Source organism: Sceloporus occidentalis, unplaced genomic scaffold (assembly GCF_023333645.1).
Source record: "Sceloporus occidentalis isolate IW3139 unplaced genomic scaffold, rSceOcc1.0.p SCAF_9, whole genome shotgun sequence".
Taxonomy (NCBI): domain Eukaryota; kingdom Metazoa; phylum Chordata; class Lepidosauria; order Squamata; family Phrynosomatidae; genus Sceloporus; species Sceloporus occidentalis.
Window position 1 is genome coordinate 13208476 of NW_028316989.1, and position 19542 is coordinate 13228017.

Below are 19542 nucleotides of genomic sequence, written 5' to 3' on the forward strand. Positions count from 1 at the left end.
GGCGCACGTCCCACTTCCGGTCGAGGCCGCTTCCGGCTTCCGGCGGTTGCCATGGAGACCGCTTGGGGCCTGCTGGCTCCGTTAAATCGAGAGAGCGGTGCGTCAGGGACACTCTAGGCGGCGACTCTGTTGTTGTTTTGGTCGAACTGGAGAAATAACCCATTTTGAGACCGCTTTAACTGCCCTGGCCCAATGCTAGGGGGTTCTGGGAACTGTAGTTTTGTGAGACATTGAGCCTTCTCTATCAATAAACTACAGTTCCCAGGATTCCCCTAGCACTGAGCCAGTGCAGTTAAAGTGGTGTCAAACTGGGTTATTTCTCCAGTGTGGATGCAGCCCATAAATGGATACATGGATCCAAACCACACTGCAGAAATAGACCAGTTTGACACCACTTTAACTGCCCAGGCTCAGTGCTAGGGAATTCTGGGAACTGTAGTTTGTTTTGGCGCCAGAGCTCCCTGTCAGAGAAGGCTCGGTGTCTCACAGGACTACAATTCCCAGAATGCCTTAGCCAGGGCAGGTGAAAGAGTCCCAACACTGGATTATTTCTGCAGTGCGGATGCAGCCACAGAAGATGTAAACCAGTTTGAGACGGCTTTAATTGCCATGGCTCCGGAGACCATAAGGTGGACCTATCACGGGGGCTGAGAGTCTGTGACTCCCTCCCAATGGGTTTCCATGGCCAATAAGGGAACTGGAACCAGGGTTCAAGTCCCAGCTTGGCCATGAAACCCACTGGGAGACCTTGGGCAAGTCACACTCTCTCAGCCTCAAGACGACAGCAATGACACATCTCTGAACACACCCAAAACAACTTGAAGGCGCACAACAATTCCAGAGTTGCGTCGTTCCAGTGCTCAAACCACTAGGCCACACCGACTCTCTTCAACTCATTACCTCTTAACCAAATACATTTTCGACTAACTTTCCTCTTTCTCTTGCAGTGACTTTAGAGCACCTTTGACTTCACTCTCCTACAGTCCTTGGCCACCACTTACAAGACGGCGATGGAGGCCCTCCGCAGCTCGGAGGACATGCTGGCCAAGGCAACCCAGCTTTGGACGATGCTGGACGATATGGCCGAGAGCAATCCGGAAAGTTACCGCCAGTTTATGCAGCAGCAATTCAAGGATGCCAAGGAGTACTATGCGCCTCCGGAGCCATGGCTGTGCCTGAGGACCCACATCTTGGTACGTTGGTAGATAGCCGCGCAGAAGGAGGAACCCAGTCCTCTGACATTGTTTTTGTTTGGCAGACTTTTGACAAGGAAACTCCTTCTCAGGTTATCAAGCTAAAATGGCTTACCAGCCCAGCGTGCCAGGGACCAATATATCTATTTGTTGGTGTAGGCCTTCAAGTTGTTTCTCATCATCATCATCATCATCATTTAATTGAAGGATTCATATCCTGCCTTTCCCCCACAATGGGATTCAAGGCGGGTTACAATAATTTATAAAGACAGCTCATATCTGTACATGGTTACTCTATTTGCCTTGCTTCCCAAAAACTCTCTGCAGACAGGCAACTGATGGCTTAGAAATCAAGTTTGTGGGCCACCTCTTTTGACTAGCACTGGGCTAGGACATATATAGCTGTAAAGGGCACATAATAAGTGGTTACAAAGGTCTGTATTTTTGTATTTATATCTATTTGCAATAGGAACTGGTAAAGTGGATGAAATAATAATAATAATAATAAATTTTTATTTCTATACCGCTATTCCAGCGATCACAGCGGTGTACATCAAAGAGTAAGACAACTGAAACATTAGCATGAAATAATACAAAGTTAATAATTAAGAACAGTAAAAACAAAACAAAAAAACCAACTAACAACACCCTATACAAGTGGCTGTGTAGAATGGAATACACAAAAACATTGCCAAGGGCAAAGAATGACCGCAAGGCTCACGGGGGAAAAGCCTGGCGGAACAAAAAAGTCTTCAAGTTCTTCTTGAAAGCATTGAGGGAGGTGGAAGTACGGAGCTCATTGGGGAGGGAGTTCCAGAGCTGAGGGGCTGAAATAGAGAAAGCCCTCTGAGCTGATACATATTGAGCGTCTGGAACTCTTAAAAGATGTCTTTCACCTGACCTGAGAGTGCGGGGCGGATTGTATGGGGAGAGGCGGTCCTCCAAGTACCCTGGGCCCAAGCCATTTAGGGCTTTATAGGTGATAACCAACACCTTGTATTCGGCCCGGAAGTGAATAGGCAGCCAATGGAGATCTTTTAGGACTGGTGTTATATGGTTGGCCCTGGAACATCCAGTAACCAGCCGAGCAGCCATATTCTGCATTAATTGAAGCTTCCGGGTTTGGTACAAGGGTTGCCCCATGTAAAGCGCATTACAGAAATTTAATCGAGAGGTTACCAGAGCATGTACAACGGTTTCAAGGTCCCCCCGGCCAAGGAAGGGTCGCAGTTGGCGTATCAGCCGAAGCTGATAACAGGTGCTCCTGACCGCCGCATCCACCTGAGCAGTAAGGTGAAGCGATGAGTCCAGAAGCACCCCCAAACTACGAACAGAGTCCTTCACAGGAAGCGTGACCCCATTTAGGACAGGTGGAAAAATTTCCTTACCCAGACCAGGAGAGCCAATCACCAGTACTTCCGTTTTCTCTGGATTCAGGCTGAGTCTGTTTTCCCTCATCCAGCCCATTACCGACTCCAAGCAAGCATTAAGAGGAGAGATACCATCCTTAGTTACTGCATCAGACGGAGACATAGAAAAAACTATTTGGGTGTCATCAGCGTACTGATAACACCGCGCCCCGTGTCTCCGGATGATCTCTCCCAGCGGCTTGTGCCAGACACATAATTCCTATTTCTCTTACAAGGATCAGAGAGTCTTATGTCTAAGACCATCGATACAAACCATAACATAAGAACCGGGTATTATGCTCCTACTGATGTGTTTTGGCTAGCTTATACGTTACTGTCGTGGCAAAAGAAGAGGACTGTGTTCTGTTAATAATTAAGTGGCTTTGGGTTTTTGTTTTTTGCAGGAGAATGCTGCTGAAAAAAGATTATTTGTTAATATCTGCAAATGGAATAGAGTTCCCGAACCCGCTTCACCATCTCAACCGATACCATTAACAGCCGGCAAAATGGAGGAGGTGACTGATAAATCAGGTCAGATTTCCTTTTAGCCAAAGGTCTAGCTTGCTCTGTAGCAAAATTGTTTCAATTATATTGAAATATAATTCCTTTGAAAAGAGATACTGGGAGGTAAAGGTGAAACCGACAACTGTTATCGAAAGAACAAGATGATAATGTATATTCTTTCTCGAAGGCTATCTGAATTCTTTAGAAAGCAAGTTTTTAGGCCTCGCGTTTGGCACTGCCCTACTGTCTCCTGTAGCAGGTGCAGCCATTTTCCTCATTGTTCTAACAGGGTTTTACAGTATCCTGGATGTTGCGTACAATCCATCTGTTCTTGAGAGGGGGAAAAACGACCCAGCAGAAAAGGACCAGTTGATACGTCTGTCTCTTAAGTACATTGAAGAGCGTTACAACATCGCTCTGTCCCAGTCCTACAGTATTGCAAAATTTAAGCTAAAAGGAAGTCTTGAGAGGATGAGGCAGAGCTTGAGAAGAGAGCAGGAACCGGTACCTTTCTCCCAAAAGAGCACAAAGACAGGTAAGTAACCTTGTTTAGAAGTAACTTGCTAAAGATGGAAAGAAGGGGCAACAGTGATGAATCCTCCCACATCCATGTCAGATATACTGACGAATGCTGTTAACATTCTCTTCTACTTGTCTGTATCTGAGTAGTAGGCAACAACTTATTAAATATGATGCAATTTTATAATAGGCCTAAAAAGAGCTTAGGACAAGTATTTATAAAAATTGCAGCTGGCAAGCACCATTTCAAAAGCCATTTGCCTTTTCTTTAACTCAGGAGAGATGCCTCTTAAAAAGCATGAGTCCTGTCACAATACGAGCTAAAAACCAAGTATGGTTCTTACTTCAGAACCAATGTCCTTACTGATTTGATTGACAATTTAATGGTTAATCAATTAACATTTCTTCTATCTGGTAACAGGCCTCCCGAATTCTGGGATTAATATTGATCTCACCCCAGGGATCCTCTTTGGCTTCTTACACCAATCACTTTCCCAGTATTAGTATGGTTGTCTTTATCTTCTTGGCCACTTTAATTTAGAAAGGCAGGTAAAGAGCTGTCACTATTGTTCTGTTGCAACATTATGCTTTCCAATATTTTAAAATCTTCATGGAAAGAAGTGACGCTCAACCAGCTGAGAAACATCATCGAGGAGGAGAGGAGAGACGTTCCTCTGCTGATGAAGAATGAGGTGCCTGCTAAAACGTGCCTCATTGAAGAGATTTACAGTACGGAGAGCCCAGAGGAATTACGCACCCCAGCTTATGAAATCGCCACCGCAAAGGACACAAGTGGGAAGCCGCTGAAAATTGAACTGAAAGTTGAATTGCCAGAGGTGCACTCTGTCTCCGAGTGTCACCTAAGCGTTTCCAAGGCAAGTCTGTCATGTGTAGCTCTTAACCACTTTTGTCTTCAGGCAATTCCCATCTCCCTTGGGTATGCTTTGCCTGTAAGAATTGCATCTCCCTCCTTTACAAAGAATTTTCTGTTCCACTTTAGGATGATGTCTTGATTGAGTGCCTTGAAAAATACAGGCTGCAGTTGGATCTTCCAGAGACTGTCAATGAAGAAGCAACAACGGCAGCATTTTACAAGAAGAAAGGTCTCCTGTTGATCACAATGCCTGTGTGTCAGCCAAAGTGATATTGTTACATACATGCATATAGAGCTTTCTCTCTCACTATATATATATATATATATATATATATATACTATGCATGATATATATATGTGTGTGTGTGTGTGTGTGCATATTGCTTACTCAGTAGTTAGAAGATCTTGCGTACGTTAATATTAACTCTGCTGGCTGTGTCTTTTGGCAGGAATCCCAGCTGCCCTTTGGACAAATGCAGGAACATGCAGCCTGGAGACAAAGTACGTCCCCAAGTATAGAACTGAAATCCAACACTAACAGAAAGTATTCAAACACTTACAATATATATATTTTTCTTAATGCATGATTTTTGCTGTCCAAGAGATCGACAAATGCATAAAAACCTTGTAATGTAATAATTAAAATTAACATCTTACATGAGTCCTCCATTTGCTGAAGCAGTCAGAGATAATGAAGTTCTGTTGCTTTCAATAAGTTCTAGATTTAGACTGTATTCCAGCACAAATGGTTAGGAATGCTCAGCTGTAGAGAAGGAATGTAAAAATACGGCTTTTCATGGTGATGCCTTCTTTACTGCTGAGAACCAGCAAAGTGCAGTGGCTTGAGTGTTCGACTAGGACTCCAGACCAGGGTTCAAATGCCAACTCAGCCATGTTGTTGTTGTTATATTTTATTTATATAGCACTATAGATTTAGCCATGGAAACCTACTTGTGACTGTAAGTAAGTCACACTCTCCCAGCCTCAGAGGAAGGCAAAACCAACTCCCCTCTGAACAACTTGAAGGCACATTACAGGAACTTATTACTCCTCCATCTCCAAAGCTAACCTTTTTAGTGTACCTGAAGTAGTTCTTCTGCTTCTTACAAGAACATGTCGGCTTTTGATTCAAGAAGAGATCAGTGGAACTGATAATGATATTCTGATTTGCCCCTCCATATTGTTTAGCCCCAGAGATAGTCATTATTATTTCTCAGATATAAGCAGCAAATACATTGATCCAGCAGTTAAACAAGAAAAATATGAAATGCTGTCAGTTCTCTGCCAACACAACAGTTAGCAGGATGATAGCTCCTTGTAAACAAGGTTAATTCACATCTTGGATATGACCAATGTGGTTAATTCACATTTTGGGTATGACCAATGTGCACACGCACACACATCTCCTTCAAGGCTTTATTTAACTTGTACAGTATTCTAAAAATAAGCCGAGAAGCATTCAGAGCAGCTATGGAGTTACTGCAACAGGCCAACCAAAGCTCACGTGACACGTCTCTCCACATTGCCATCCTCCCAAGAGGAAAAGGTTAGTTACATTTTGGATGACTGAAATAAGTAAGCAGTCACACACAACTTAGCAAAGAAAGATGTACCAGGGACAAGGAAACGCAGGCTCATACATTTCAAACATTTAATGGAACACACCTGGCCTATTTAGCCAGTCTGGAACTGAGTTAGGACATTTGAAGTGCAACTTGCTTCTTACCAAGATATTAAAACTTAAGCATAACTGCAACCAAATCAAAAACACATTAGTTAGGTCTCAGAAAAAATATTTAATGTCCACAGTATAATCTCCTTGAATATTATTTTTAGTGGATCTGGTAGCACAACTTTACAAGAGACAATACTGAATGCAATGCATATGGTACAGAATAATTTGGGGCCTCTTTATTAATCTACTGTCTATTTGGCTCTCCTGCTCATATCACTTAGCAATTCCATGATCCTCCTTTTTAAATTAATAGGTCCTTTGGGAAGCAAACATGGGAGTGTTTTCCATTATGGTACCTTCCCATCTTGGACACAATCATAAACACATCTGGTGACAATTGCAAACAAAATCCATGTCAAGCAATTTAAGGTTTTTACACTATTTACATGTCCCAAGAAATTCTGCTGTTTTCCCAAGGCTGGGATGGGGAAGACAACAAAGATGCTATTCAACGGTGGGCCTCATCCACAGAACAGTATCTACACCTAGTTTGAAATGAATGGGACAAAAACAGTCGCAACTAACTTGTCTCATTAATTTTAACGGGAAAATAAAGAGCAACTCACATTTTATTAGGGTCTGCAGTCACAATCCACTAGCATATTTTCTACACAAGCCTTGTTCCAAATGAAGGAAAAGTGTGACAGTACCTTCATTTTGATGACAAGACAGGTCCCAGCTGGACTGCACCTGGTCTCGGCATCTCATAGAAACACTACCAGGGTTGATTAATTGTTTTTATATATTTTAATTTCTACTGAACTTTCCCACTTCTATGAAGACAGACACAGCTTTGGACTGAAGCAGCATTCACTAACCTGGAGGGGAATCAGCCTCTCAAAAATCAAAGATGTAGTGCAACAAAAGGTTGCTGTTATGAAAATTTGTTAAAGGGTACATACTGTCACTGTTTCAAATATAATTTTTGCCACAGAGTTTGGGTGGTTTGAAGCTTCCCTTCTGCAGTAAAGCGCTCTTTAAAAGGTTTCTGAGGCTACGAAGTTAGAAAAGCTGCTTAATTCACAAAGTAACCTGGAAGGTGAACCACCCTGAAGGCTGTTCTCATCCCACCCTCCATGAAAGCCTACTAACCTAAGGAATAGGACACACCAACAGGTTCACTTGCTGTGCTAGATTGGAGATCCCAACCACCCGAGATCCTAAATTTGGCTTTTGTTGTCTCTGCTATTGCAATCTGGCTCCCTTGTTTTTGAGATGACAGGAATCATTAAGTTGCCGGGTGGGACTATGACTGGAAGCATGAGCTCCTCCACATGATTTCAAATCCTTTGGGCTATTTAGAGGGGGAAGTTTGCAAACTGATCCACTGTACAAAATACAGTATAGTTGTACTTAGCTCCAGGAAGCCTTTTGCAAACCATTTAAATCTGTACAACTGGTAATAAAAATTACCAGCAACTCTGTGTATGCATATATATATTTAGATATAGATATTTTTTAAAAAATAAAGAAATGAATATTTGTTTAAAAGTCTAAACCCTAAATATATAAATAGCTTCTTTAGAATGAAGTGATGCGACCCAAGAAAGTCCTAGTGGCCTCGGGAGATTATAGCAGCATGGTGGCTGGCTTCTCAAGGAACTTCTTGAACTCAGCAAGCCACTGGGCTCCGACTGCTCCGTCTACGACACGGTGGTCACAGCTCAGTGTAACAGACATCACACTAGCCACGTCAAACCTGGGCAGAAAAAGAACAACACACAGGCTTAAGCCCTTGAAAAACAACCGAGTGAATCTTCCATCTTTAATCCTCATGGACATGATACTATTATCAATAAAAAATGTACTGTTTTCTTCTAAATTCACCAAACAGGTAGCTTGTTGTGTCAATTAGCTCCACTGGTCCTCAAAAAGACCAAAAGTTCCTGGGTGGAGCATATAGCCAACTGTCCCATTAATTTTAAGCATATGTGCCTCCACTGAACCAGGGCTGACCTTGTCATTCATCCGCCATCTTGAGAAAAAAAGGGCAAACCAAAGTGATTTTAACTAGATATCAGCAAGGTGAAAACAACCTGCTCCATTACAGCATCATGAAGAGCAGATAAATGGAGTCTGAAATATATAGCAAAACCTATTCTTTTCTTTAAAGGATTGGTGCTAGCGGTTGGGGCAGAAGCACACTGTTTGGGCTTTGACTCAGTCAGAAAAAGGTCTTGGGGCAGCACTGCTTTGGGTCATTATCTTCCATCTGGTTCCAGTTGGTGAGACATATGCACAAAGCTACACTATACAAGCCAGACCATAGTCCACAGTGGCTGGCACCAGCTATCCAGACAGGAATATTTCCAACTCCTCGGTGCAAATGCCAGATACTGAACCTATAACCTTCTGTGTGCAAAACAAGGTAAGCTATGGCTATTACCATTAGAAGAACCCAGGCTTTAAAAAAAAGGAGAAACCCTTAAATTACACAAGCCTTGCTGTTTGCTCACCTCTCTATCAGCTGATTGTGTATTTAAAGATCAGTGTCATAAACTACTTTTCTGGGAATCCTAAGAGAGAAAGTTTCTTTTGTGTGTTAGATAATGTGCAAGTGAATAAGCTGACACTGAATTATCAGTGCTGACACTATCTTTTAGTGTTTTATGGACTATTCCATACTCTAATAATCCCTTTGGATTTTACCTCTTGAAGGAACAAAGTTTTTTTAAGAACTCACCCTTTTTCATTGTCTGCTGGGACCAATCTTTTCTCTGAAGTACCAACTGCCAAGATGCAAGACTGGGGTGGATTGATGATCGCAGAGAAATTCTTAATGCCATACATTCCTAAATTTGAGACTGTAAAAGTTCCTCCCTGTAAGGAAGTGGACATTAAGGCTGTTTTACTTATCACTATGTAATTTGGAGAAAAAGTAAAGGATAGCACTACGAGAAAAAAAAAGCCTTTCATAACTGACCATTACTACTACAAAACTTTAACCTCTCCAACAAAACGAAGTATAGTCACAGTGTTTCAGGAATCACAACCTGCTCCGTATTTCTTACCTGAAATTCATGAGGCTGCAGTTTGCCTTCCCGAGCCTTGGCTGCCAACGTTACAACATCTTGGTTAATGGAAGCCAGTCCCTTTATGTGCGCATTAAATACAATCGGGGTTATAAGTCCTATTGGGGTACTGACTGCAACACTAACATCGACTACGTGATTCCTGGAAGACAGAAAAAGGGGTACAGGGATGTTCATCTCTATGAAAACAGCAAGATGCAAAAGAAATATTTAATATTTAAATTAAAAAAGGAAGGCTTTTCTTACATCACTGCCCTCTACAATAAGGCAATGCCACCTACTGCGTATCACACTCAATTGAATTGCGAAGGAAAAAAGTTATCAGATAGTCCGCTCTCCAGAGACTCCACCATGCTCTTAGATGTGGCTCCTTGTTAATAAAAAAATATGTACCAAGCAGCTTAAGATGGCATACTTACTGCCTAATTACTGTGTCCAACCAAGAGGAATTTGCCTCAGGCACCTTCATACAAGCCAGAGCTGAAGCCTTGATAATGAAGTCATTGACCGAGAGCTTCGTGTTCTGGGGCATCTCCTGCGAAGACAAGGCAGAATAGAAATGCTTAGCAAATCACAGAAGGCTAAAGGAAGGGGAAACCGCTCTACCCAATGGCACCTCCTTATGAAGTGAATTCAAAAGCGAGGGACAACACAACAGCAGTCTGAAAGTTTTCTTCCGCAGCCAAGCTGGCCAGGCTGGGAGGGTAAAAACCCCAACACTCTCAGCCTGTTTATTAAAAAGGGTCTCCTCATCTCTTCTGCAATTTCCAAACAGACTATGATTCGCCCTGCAAAGTTCCTAGAATGAAAGACTTTCACTGCAGGGATTTAACTTTAGGTATTTTGTGCTACTTCCCCAGCTTCTGTCCTTATGATAGCAGATGGCTCTCCCAGGAGTGAGAAACCCATCCCCTTCTACAGAATTCCTCCTTGAAGCCATCTTTGCCTTACAGTCTTTCATCTCAGATTACACATTCTGTGGGAAACTGGAAGAACAGATACAAACGTCTACAGTGCTGGACTATCCATGGCTAGGAGGCACAGTGTATAACACGCTTAGGAAACAACTTCAAACTGGAAAGTCAAAAGGAAAAACTCAAAACATTGCAAAAAGAAGAGAGAAAAAACTCTGTGAGACAACGGCCACAAAACTATCTTAGTGAACACCCACCACAATCCTCCACAGCACACATTACCTGGTTGAGTTCTTTTCTTAGCACCAATATTTCTCCCATGTCAATGTCAATGGAGAGGTAATAGTGAGGTATTGTTTGCTTAGACTGCATCAAACGCTGGGCAATGACCTGCAGGAAAACACAACCGGAGAAGGCGTTTTTTTAGGGAAGTGTCAGTCAAATGTTAAGTTTTCACCACAGCTTCACTTTTAGAAATGCACCACACAGCTGTCAGTCAAGTGCTGCCCTTGTCTTTCAAATTTCTCCTCAAAACACAGCCTATGGCCTATGAAGCCTTTCGCCTATTATCTTTATCCTCATGTCAAGTAGAACAAAGCCTAAGAAATTGTACACCTCTTGCTCATTTTCACCACCTTACTAGTCCCACTTTTGGATTCTATCAGAAATGTTGATTGCTAGAAGAAGTTACACTGTGGAAGTCGGAGTTAATGAATCTGCAGGACAAGTGGACAGAGCATAGATGTGGGGCTAAACCCTGCCCTTCTGCTACTTTTATCTTTGCTCTCCCCTCTTTCTCTTTTCCTTACCTCTCTCTGTCCCCAACTTTGCAGTCTCTGGTTTCTTTGGCAGTATGCTTTTGCTCCATTTTTACAGTACATCTCAACTAAATAGGTTTTGAGCTGGGGGGAGGGAGATACTTTAATTTGTAAGCTTCTCAGGGCAAGAAACGTGGTTCCTTCCTAGATTTCACTGAAGTGCCATGTACATCGACATCACAACACAATCATGGTAATGCCAAACCAGACACCTGGAAATCTTGTACATTCAAACTCTCTTTTGTGAACATCTGCTTGTATCAGAGCCACCCTAACCTTAAAAGGCACTGAGGAGGAGGAGGAAGAGAAGTCAGCAAGCCTTCGGCTCAGGCCCTGAAAAGTTATTGGCTATTGGCAAACACAGTGATGTGGAAAGAGCAAAGCCTCACCTTGCGAATATTGCTGATCGGAATATCTGTAAAGACACCTGTGGGGATGGCTGCAGCTGGTGCTGGTGTTGGTGCAGCCACAGGAGTGGGTTCTGCTGCCCGGGCCTGTATGTAGGAGAAAACTTTAGTTTACAAGGATTGTGAAGAAAAGGCTATATTCACAGCATGCTTTTAGTGAAGAATCACCAAAAACACCACCTTGATGGAAAAGGTAAATCCATTTCTAGACATCTAAAACAAAACCCATCAAGGATCAATGGAGGAAAATGTCAGATGGGCACCAACACAGAAGCTTGGACGCTCAACTCAGATGCCAGGATTGGGACCTAGCATCATAAAATATCTTTGAGGACAATCCTCCACTCATATTCCCTTTTGTCAAGGCTCTACACAGCTTTGGTCCAACAACAGCACCAGTAAGGATGTTGATGTCTATGTCTTACTCACCGGGGCTACCTTAGATGGCACAAATGACTCAATGTCTTTCTTTGTTATCCGTCCATCTGGTCCTGAACCTGGTAGGGATATGCAGAAGGGAAAATATTTCACACAGCTGCCAAACTAGTGAAGAGGGGGTGGGATGTTGAAAGCTCACTGAGGATGTTCACTCACCTCTGACCTGTGAAATATCAATTCCTTTTTCTGCTGCCAGTTTCTTTGCCAAGGGGCTGGCTATTACTCTCCCTTTATGTGCAGGGCCTCTGACTGAAGGAGAAGATGCAGCCTGGGCTGGAGAAGGAGCAGCTGCACCCACCATCTTGAGAAAAACAGGGTAAGGCAGAGTGATTTTAACTAGATACTGGGTCATGGATGCGCTTTTTTTTTTTTTAACAATTCCCTAGTGCTCCTACTTTAACCTAAGCCTGGATCTGGAGCAACAATGGATGTCTATGGAGCATACAACGTAGCATACTGCTTCTCTCCTATGAGAAGATAATTTCCAGTTGAAAGTTACTCCTATATAGGAGAAGCAAAACTCTAATGAATGTATGCCAACAAGATCAAAAAAATCATACACACATACACACACACACACACACACACACACACCCTGGAGTTGTACATACAGGACTAGGTGGCGGTGGTGGCATTGGCGGTTTGATATCTGCCACTCCAGCATCTCTGTAGTCTGCAAAAGCAGGAATGTCAGACTCTTTTTCCACAATAATACACAGTGGGGTTCCCAAAGGCACATCTCTTGTGCCTTCTGCCACTAAGATTTTTGCCAAATATCCTTCTTCTTGTACTTCGAAACCTTAAAAAGAGAGTTGGAAATGGTTGTGGAGAGAAGAACAACTAAGACCATATTATCCTACTCTACACACAAACGTACAAACATACTTATTTGGAAATGCAGCTCACAAAGGCAAAGTAACTGAGGAAAGTTTCACATACTAAGAGAATCAAGTCTGGAACACCTTTTCACTGATTTGTGGATGCTTTTGAGATTCCCCACTATCCCAACCTAGAACTTCATTCTACAACAAATAAGGACATGTCCTGGGATGCAGCTTTAAAATGGCTCTGCTCCTACAGTATCGTCAGCCCAGACTATCTGAAGGAAATGGGAATCTTGGCCATTCATCGTGAAATGGCAACACATCCTCCAATTCATTTAGAATTTAGAAACGCCTCACCTATTGTAGCTTTGTCGGTCTCTATTTCTGCCAACAAGTCTCCTTCACTCAGTTTTTCACCGACCTTCTTTTCCCATCTCTGAACCGTGCCCATCGTCATGGTAGGGGAGAGGGCAGGGAGAGCAATCTAGGGAATTCAGAGAGCACCACACATCCTTTGTTATTACACAACTGACAACCCAACAGCACCAGAAATAAATAAACAAATAAATAAATAAAGCAAGGTCAGTGATACTTCTGTAACTCTGATCTGCCTTCTTTATGCAAAGCTAAAGTTAAAGGAGCAAAACAGAAGGCCAAAATAAACCAAACTGAACAGTCTACTCCTCCTCCACCATCGCCACCGTAGGAGATAGACACAAGGTATTCCTGCCTGTTCAAATGACATCCAAAAGAACGTGCTCTTGCACTGATCAGCACAACCTGTTGCTGGTGTGTGTTCTATTGGCAGGGAGCAAAACTGGCAGACAGGTAGCCCTTGAGTTGCCCCTAGCCATCCTCACTTGCCAACTGGTCAAAAACATGAACATTTCATTCCCCCGTTTCCACAGCCCTTTAGAAGCAGCAGAAATGGATCACTTGCTCTCCTACTGCTAGAGCAAAATGAGAGTCATGGCTTGCACTGATTTCATGGCACACAGATAAGAATGAGGTTTGAAAAATACGCTATAAAAGTCACAAAAGCTGCAGCAAGGAGAGATAAGAAGCCTGTACCGTACCTGCATATGGGGAGGGTAGGAGCTACCTGGAGCCTGAGCAGAGGATTGAGCTGCTGGTGCGGGTGGCGCAGATGCCGAAGGAGGTGGTGGTGGTGATGGTGGAGGAGGCACTGAGGCTGGTGCGGCGGTTGCTGCAGCATCCAAAGTGTAATTCTTAAAGGCATCAATAAGCTCAGGCCTAGGAGAAGGCAGGAAGGAGCCATGAATACAAGGAGGTGACATACTAGAGGTGTAACACAGTCACCTAAGAGGCACCTTCCACATCACAGCCAGCATTGGCATGTGCAAGCAACACACCCTGGGCTGGGCACTGCTGTTCTTCGCTGTGTGGCAGCCCTTCCCAGAGGGCTGTCTATCACAGTAAGGTGAACAAGATGAAGAGATGGGGGCATGCTTTGAAAAAAGAGAAAGGGTTTTTTATGCAAGCCAGGACTCAGCCCTGGATGTTCTTTCAATGTAAAGAGAGATGAACATGCTACTCTCCATGCACACAATGGTTCTTTCAGACCAATGGGAGCTCCTGTCACTAGTCCCAGCTTCTGCCAACCTAGCAGTTCAAAAGCATGCAAATGCAAGTAGCTAGATAGGTACCACTTCTTAGTGGGAAGGTAACAGCGTTCAATGCGGTCATGCTTGCCACATGGCCACCAGAGCAGTCCTCAAACAACGCTGGTTCTTTGGCTTAGAAATGGAGATGAGCGCTGTCCCCTACAGTCAGTTACAACTAGACATTCATGTCTAGTCTAAGGGGATTGAGAGAAAGGCTTCTAGGTCATTTTGTACCGCTAAATCTCTTATTTCAGAGATTTTTGCACCAAAGAAGGGTGAAGCTGGGGGAAAAGTAAATTAATACAAGACCAGGCAGAGATGCAGGAAAGGTTTTGGTGCTGAAGAAAAGATTTGATCTAAAATGATAAAAGGATGGCTTGATAAAGAGAAGCTGTGGGAGGCAAGAAAATGGATTAGTTAGGCAAAGGTGTGGGGAGTGCGACAGGAAGGAAATGGGAGCAGACAGCAGCAAACAAAGATATTCCCAGCTGTACTCACTTGTCCACAGTGATGCATATTATGGCTCCTATGGGGACATCCCGCGTTCCTTCTGGAACCAAGATCTTAGCCAAATAACATTCTTCTGTGCACTCAAATCCTACAGTGGCTTTGTCCGTCTCCACCTTCGCAAGCATACAGACACACAGCAACGTCAGTACAACAAAGAAACAAGGTCACCGATCTGAGCTACCCCCATCAAGCCCACATTGCTCAGAAGACAGACCCTAAGGGCAAATAAGGTTTGCAAGGGTCAAGGCCCAGCTCTCCTTCGACTACAAGTGGGTGGCCAAGAGAAAGTATTACTCCTGAGATGAGTTAAGCGGGAACAAATCCATCCAGGATAGTAATACCAAGTCAATCCTGAGAGCTTGCTCAGGTACTGTTCAACAGAAGGGGCATCTAGTGCTGCTCTTCCTCCCAAGAGCAGGTGGCCCAGGAACAAATCCAGGGACGCACCTGAAACATTACTGTATGCCATTTTCATCATACTGTATACACTCAACTATATTTGCCCCAAAACGGCCTCCAAAATCCTGGGTAGACTTATACACGTGGCAATACGGTCCTCTGACCAAGCCTCTCCCAGCCAGGCTTCCTCCGCAAGGGGCAGCCCAGTTGGGGAGACACTGGGAAGGGCGACCGATCGCCCCACAGCCTCTCCCCAGCTGGGCTTCCCCCTTAAGTCTGACCTTCAACATATCCACAGGTCATATAAAAACCCACACTTTTGGCCCCAAAAGTTGACCTCGACTTCTATGTGTCAAGTATATACTGTACCTCGGCAATCAGGTCGCCTTCGTTGATCTTCTCCCCTTCCTTCTTCTCCCACCGCGCGATGGTCCCCATCTGCATCGTAGGGGAGAGGGCAGGCAAAGGCACCTGCAAAGGAAGAGGCGGTTAGGAACTAAACCTTGTCCAGGGAGCTCTGCCCCACATACCCCCCCAATGCCCTCCAGGGAAGCTTGGCCATGAAGCTGTGGCCTTGGGCTAGTCACACTCTCTCAGCCTCAGGGGAAGGTAACTGGGGCTGAGACCCCCCTCCTGTCCTGTCCCACTGAAGGGAGGGATGAAGGGGGGATGCCACAGCTCTGGAGGATGTGAGCCCCACAGGAATGACCCCAGCGTCCCCTTCGCTGTTGCTGCTATGGGCCTCCAAGTCATTCCCGATTTACAGCAGCCCTGAGGAGGCCCTCTCCTGGGGTTTTCTTGGGACGCACTGAAACAAGCGACAGGGAAACCATCCTTGCCATAGAGAATAATGGGGGAATAATCCCTCCATTGGAGAATGCTTGCCCAGATAGAGGAGAACACTGGTCCATAGAGCAGTGGTTCCCAGCCTGTGGGTCGGGACCCCTTTGGGGGTCGAATGACCCTTTCATGGGGGTCGCCTAAGACCATTGGAAAACACCTATTTAATTACAGTTATGAAGTAGCAATGAGAATAATTTCATGGGTTCGGGTCACCACAACATGAGAAACTCTATTAAAGGGTCATGGCATTAGGAAGGTTGGGAACCACTGCCATAGAGGATCATGGGAGAATCCTCACCCATAGGGAAACACTGGGAATTACTTGCCCATAGAGAACCATTGAGGAATGCTTGTCTGTAGGGGAACATGGAGGAATACTTGCCCATAGAGAGAGCTAGAAGAACACTGGGTCCATAGAGAAGCATGCACTTGCCCATAGGGAATCATTGGGGAATGGGAATGATAGGAGAATGCTTGTCTATAGGGGAACATTGGGAATTACTTTCGCATAGGGAATCCCTGGGGAGCCCTTGTCCATAGGGAAGCATAGGAAACAGCCCAGGTTCCGCTGTGGGCAAGCGTTGCCCCTGGTTCCCTCTGGGCCGAGAGAGAGAGCGCGGCCTTCCCTGCCTGTCCCCGTCCCTCCTCCTCCTCCTCCTCCTCGGCTGACCTTCTGGTGGGGCGGGTGGCTGCAGAGGCTCCTGGCGGGGACGGAGGCGGAGGCGGCCTGGGCCTTGGCCAGGAGCAGCGGCAGCGCCGTCGAAGGCTTCCCGGGCGGCGTCCATTTGGGGCGAGCCAGGGCCGAGGCGGGGCTGCCCCAGGGGCGCCCTCTCCGCCGGAGGAGCCCCTCGGCGCCGCTGGCTGCCTTCCTGGGCCGGGCGCCGCACTCCCGGGCCACGCGCCTCGCCAGCGCCCGCCACATCCTCGCCTCCGCCGCCCGACAGACAGACTGACAGACAGACAGCCAGTGACCTCCGGGCGGCGCCGTACAGCGAAGACACGAGCGCGCGCGACACTGTCGCAAAGAAGGAGACGCCGCCGCTGCCGCCCGTCAAGCGAAGAGGTAAAGGGGCGGAGCCTCCGCTCGCCTCAGGGAGAGGGTTGTGCGCATGCGCAGTGGGCGTTCTCGCCAGAAGGGAGGAGGCGGCGCTGGAGGGAGGACGTGCTTTTGGTCTCCCTCTTGTTTATGTCCTGCGTTTATGCCCCGCTCTTCAGCCCTAAAGGCTTACAGAGAGATAATGGCATACAGATAATTAGATATAGATAATTAGATAGATAATTAAATAATTAGACATTTCCCCGCCCTTCAGGCTTACAACCTAAAAAAGACATGGCCCCAAAGGAGGAGGGGGAAAATGGCACTGAGGGGCTCTGCTTCTCCCTTGACCTCTTCAGGGTTTGTGTTCTCTGCTCACCATCATCATCATCATCACCACAAAGTTTTGTGTCGTTTGTTTAATGGCTACATGCCCCACAATCTGACCAGCAAGGTCCTCCCTTCCTGGGCATCCCTGTGGCAGAAATAGTAATAACCCAGTTTGAGCCACCGCTTGGGATGGCCCCATGGCTCCCTGTTCATGGTACTTTGGGATCTGTAGTTCGTTTGTGGCGCCAGAGCTCTCTTGGCCAAATAGCCCACAAAACCATCATTCCCAGGATCCCAGAGCATTGAACCAGGGCAGTTAAAGTGGTACCAAATCAGGTTATCTCTGCAGTGCGGATGCAGCAGCCCCTCGGTGTCCGTCTGTGTATCTTTACACTTGAGGACCTTTCTTGGTTCCTTCATGGTTGCTCTTCCCATTCATCCTCACCTTCTTCCTATTTCTTGACTGCAGTCTCTATTCTTATCAATGTTTGACCCAAAGCATGGGGAACCTTTTACTATCTTGATCTCCTCAATATCTAAACTGATTACATAGATCCTCCGTGGTCATTATTTCTGTTTTCTTTATGTCCGGTTGATGCTCCTTCCTCCCATCTAAGTCGAAACCAACATTTCTTATACTGTTTTCTGTGTACAGGTCGATAACAAGCAGGGAGATAAAACGCAAGAGCATTTTCTTTCTGGCTAGACAGCAGTGGGCTTAAATGACCCACGGAGCCCACACAAAAGCATTTGCCAGCCAAAATCTGTAGATACACTGATTCTCTGCTGCTGCCCCCAAATCAGAATGGAAACACCCTTTCCTTGGTTGCACACGGAGCCAAGGCTGTATGGATCGTTTTGTCTTTCCAAGACCTGCTTAAAAACAAATCAGTCTTGTTTCAATAAACTCTCTTTATTGAAAGCTTTATTTCTCCCCCTTTCCCTTTAAAGTCTTGGTCCTCAGATCTCCAAAAGCACGTCCCAACGAACAAGCTTCAGGTCTTTCTTGGTCAATGCACCGACAGAGTAATCCTCGTTTCAAGTAGCCAAGATTGCAAACCTCAACAGTTTCTAGGCAAAACAGAGTACTGCGCATATATATATATATATATATATACTGAGTGACTCGTACTGCAAGGATGTAGACCCAGAAAGGGACTCAAAGGGAAGCAAAACAACTGCAGAGCGGCTTATGTATAAATTAGCCGTAGTTGAAAACACAGAGGGCCTTGTTGGTTCCATGAATGATGCGTGTTACTCCAGTCCTAATTTTTACCCTAACTGCGTAGAAACTATGAGGAGGTACCTGGTGCGTACTGTATTTCAAACATATATGGGATTTAAAACAAATGTTGCGGCTTAATTGTAGTTTGTTGAGGGTGCTGGAAATCCACTGTTTAGGAGTGCCCAGACTTTCCTGTGGTTTCCCCCCAAGAAGGACCGACAGGTTAGTTTTTAGGAAAGTGGTGTGAATGGCATCTTTGGTATAACTGTAGGAATACAGTCAAACCAAAGGTCTTGGGCAAAGGTGGCAACACGCCTCGACTTTAGCTTTATAATGCCAAAATCCATGGGATTTAAAGCAGCATAGCTGCACGCAGGATTGCTCCCAGCCACAGTCCTTACACCTTTTCTGAGATGACCGCCGTTATGTTTCTGGCTACGTGAGTTGATATGACAGGGAGAATTACTCAACCGAAATGCAATCTAAAAGCAGGTACAAGATGGACCTCAAAATTTCTTGCTGAAATTAACAGGACAGTTTTCCCTAAAGATTAACGCCATGCCGTCTTTTTGCGACTTACAAAAATTCATGCAACAGAGAAACCAGCAATTCCGTAAGAAGAAATAGAAGGTGGGTTTGTTTAGAGGAAAAACCTGTATTCCCCTTATTAACGAACTCTATCCTTTGAAAGCCAATTTCGTAGTTGTTCAGAGTGACAACAAAGACTGTGCCCTGAATATTAATCATGGATTCGAACAATTGCATGGTTTAGAAAGGCACTACCGCTCTTTCTGTACTCTGTAAAAACGGACAACGGGGAAACGCCTATCGAGAAATCAATGGAGAAATATAAAACCACTTAAGATCCTGCCAGTAAAATAAAACTAGTTACAGGAGCCACGGAGGG

At 45.0% G+C, this 19542-nt stretch overlaps 2 protein-coding genes across 4 annotated transcripts; one reads left to right on the forward strand and one right to left on the reverse strand.

Moving 5' to 3' along the window:
• The first annotated feature begins 3 nt into the window (after positions 1-3).
• On the forward strand, positions 4-6054 carry LOC149306932 (PIH1 domain-containing protein 2-like). Of its 3 annotated transcripts, none has more exons than XM_089538922.1 (6): positions 4-97; positions 948-1193; positions 3007-3133; positions 3396-3641; positions 4244-4500; positions 4626-6054. In XM_089538922.1, exons 2-6 carry the CDS (start codon positions 1011-1013, stop codon positions 4767-4769), a joined length of 957 nt encoding a protein of 318 aa, XP_089395048.1. In that variant the 5' UTR covers positions 4-97; positions 948-1010; the 3' UTR covers positions 4770-6054. The 3 variants fall into 3 exon arrangements, with proteins under 3 accessions (XP_089395048.1, XP_089395051.1, XP_089395050.1); XM_089538924.1 differs by lacking the exon at positions 4-97 and adding an exon at positions 275-842; XM_089538925.1 differs by lacking the exon at positions 4-97 and having other exon boundaries at positions 270-1193; positions 4247-4500.
• An 82-nt stretch (positions 6055-6136) lies between these two features.
• On the reverse strand, positions 6137-17037 carry LOC149306933 (dihydrolipoyllysine-residue acetyltransferase component of pyruvate dehydrogenase complex, mitochondrial-like). The gene is made up of 14 exons (XM_089538909.1): positions 16715-17037; positions 15571-15672; positions 14791-14915; positions 13744-13921; positions 13025-13151; positions 12455-12642; positions 12000-12144; positions 11835-11902; positions 11388-11492; positions 10463-10570; positions 9686-9801; positions 9246-9408; positions 8918-9054; positions 6137-7933 (listed from the first exon to the last, which is right to left on the reverse strand). Exons 1-14 carry the CDS (start codon positions 16964-16966, stop codon positions 7804-7806), a joined length of 1944 nt encoding a protein of 647 aa, XP_089395035.1. The 5' UTR covers positions 16967-17037; the 3' UTR covers positions 6137-7803.
• Between the last annotated feature and the right edge of the window lie 2505 nt (positions 17038-19542).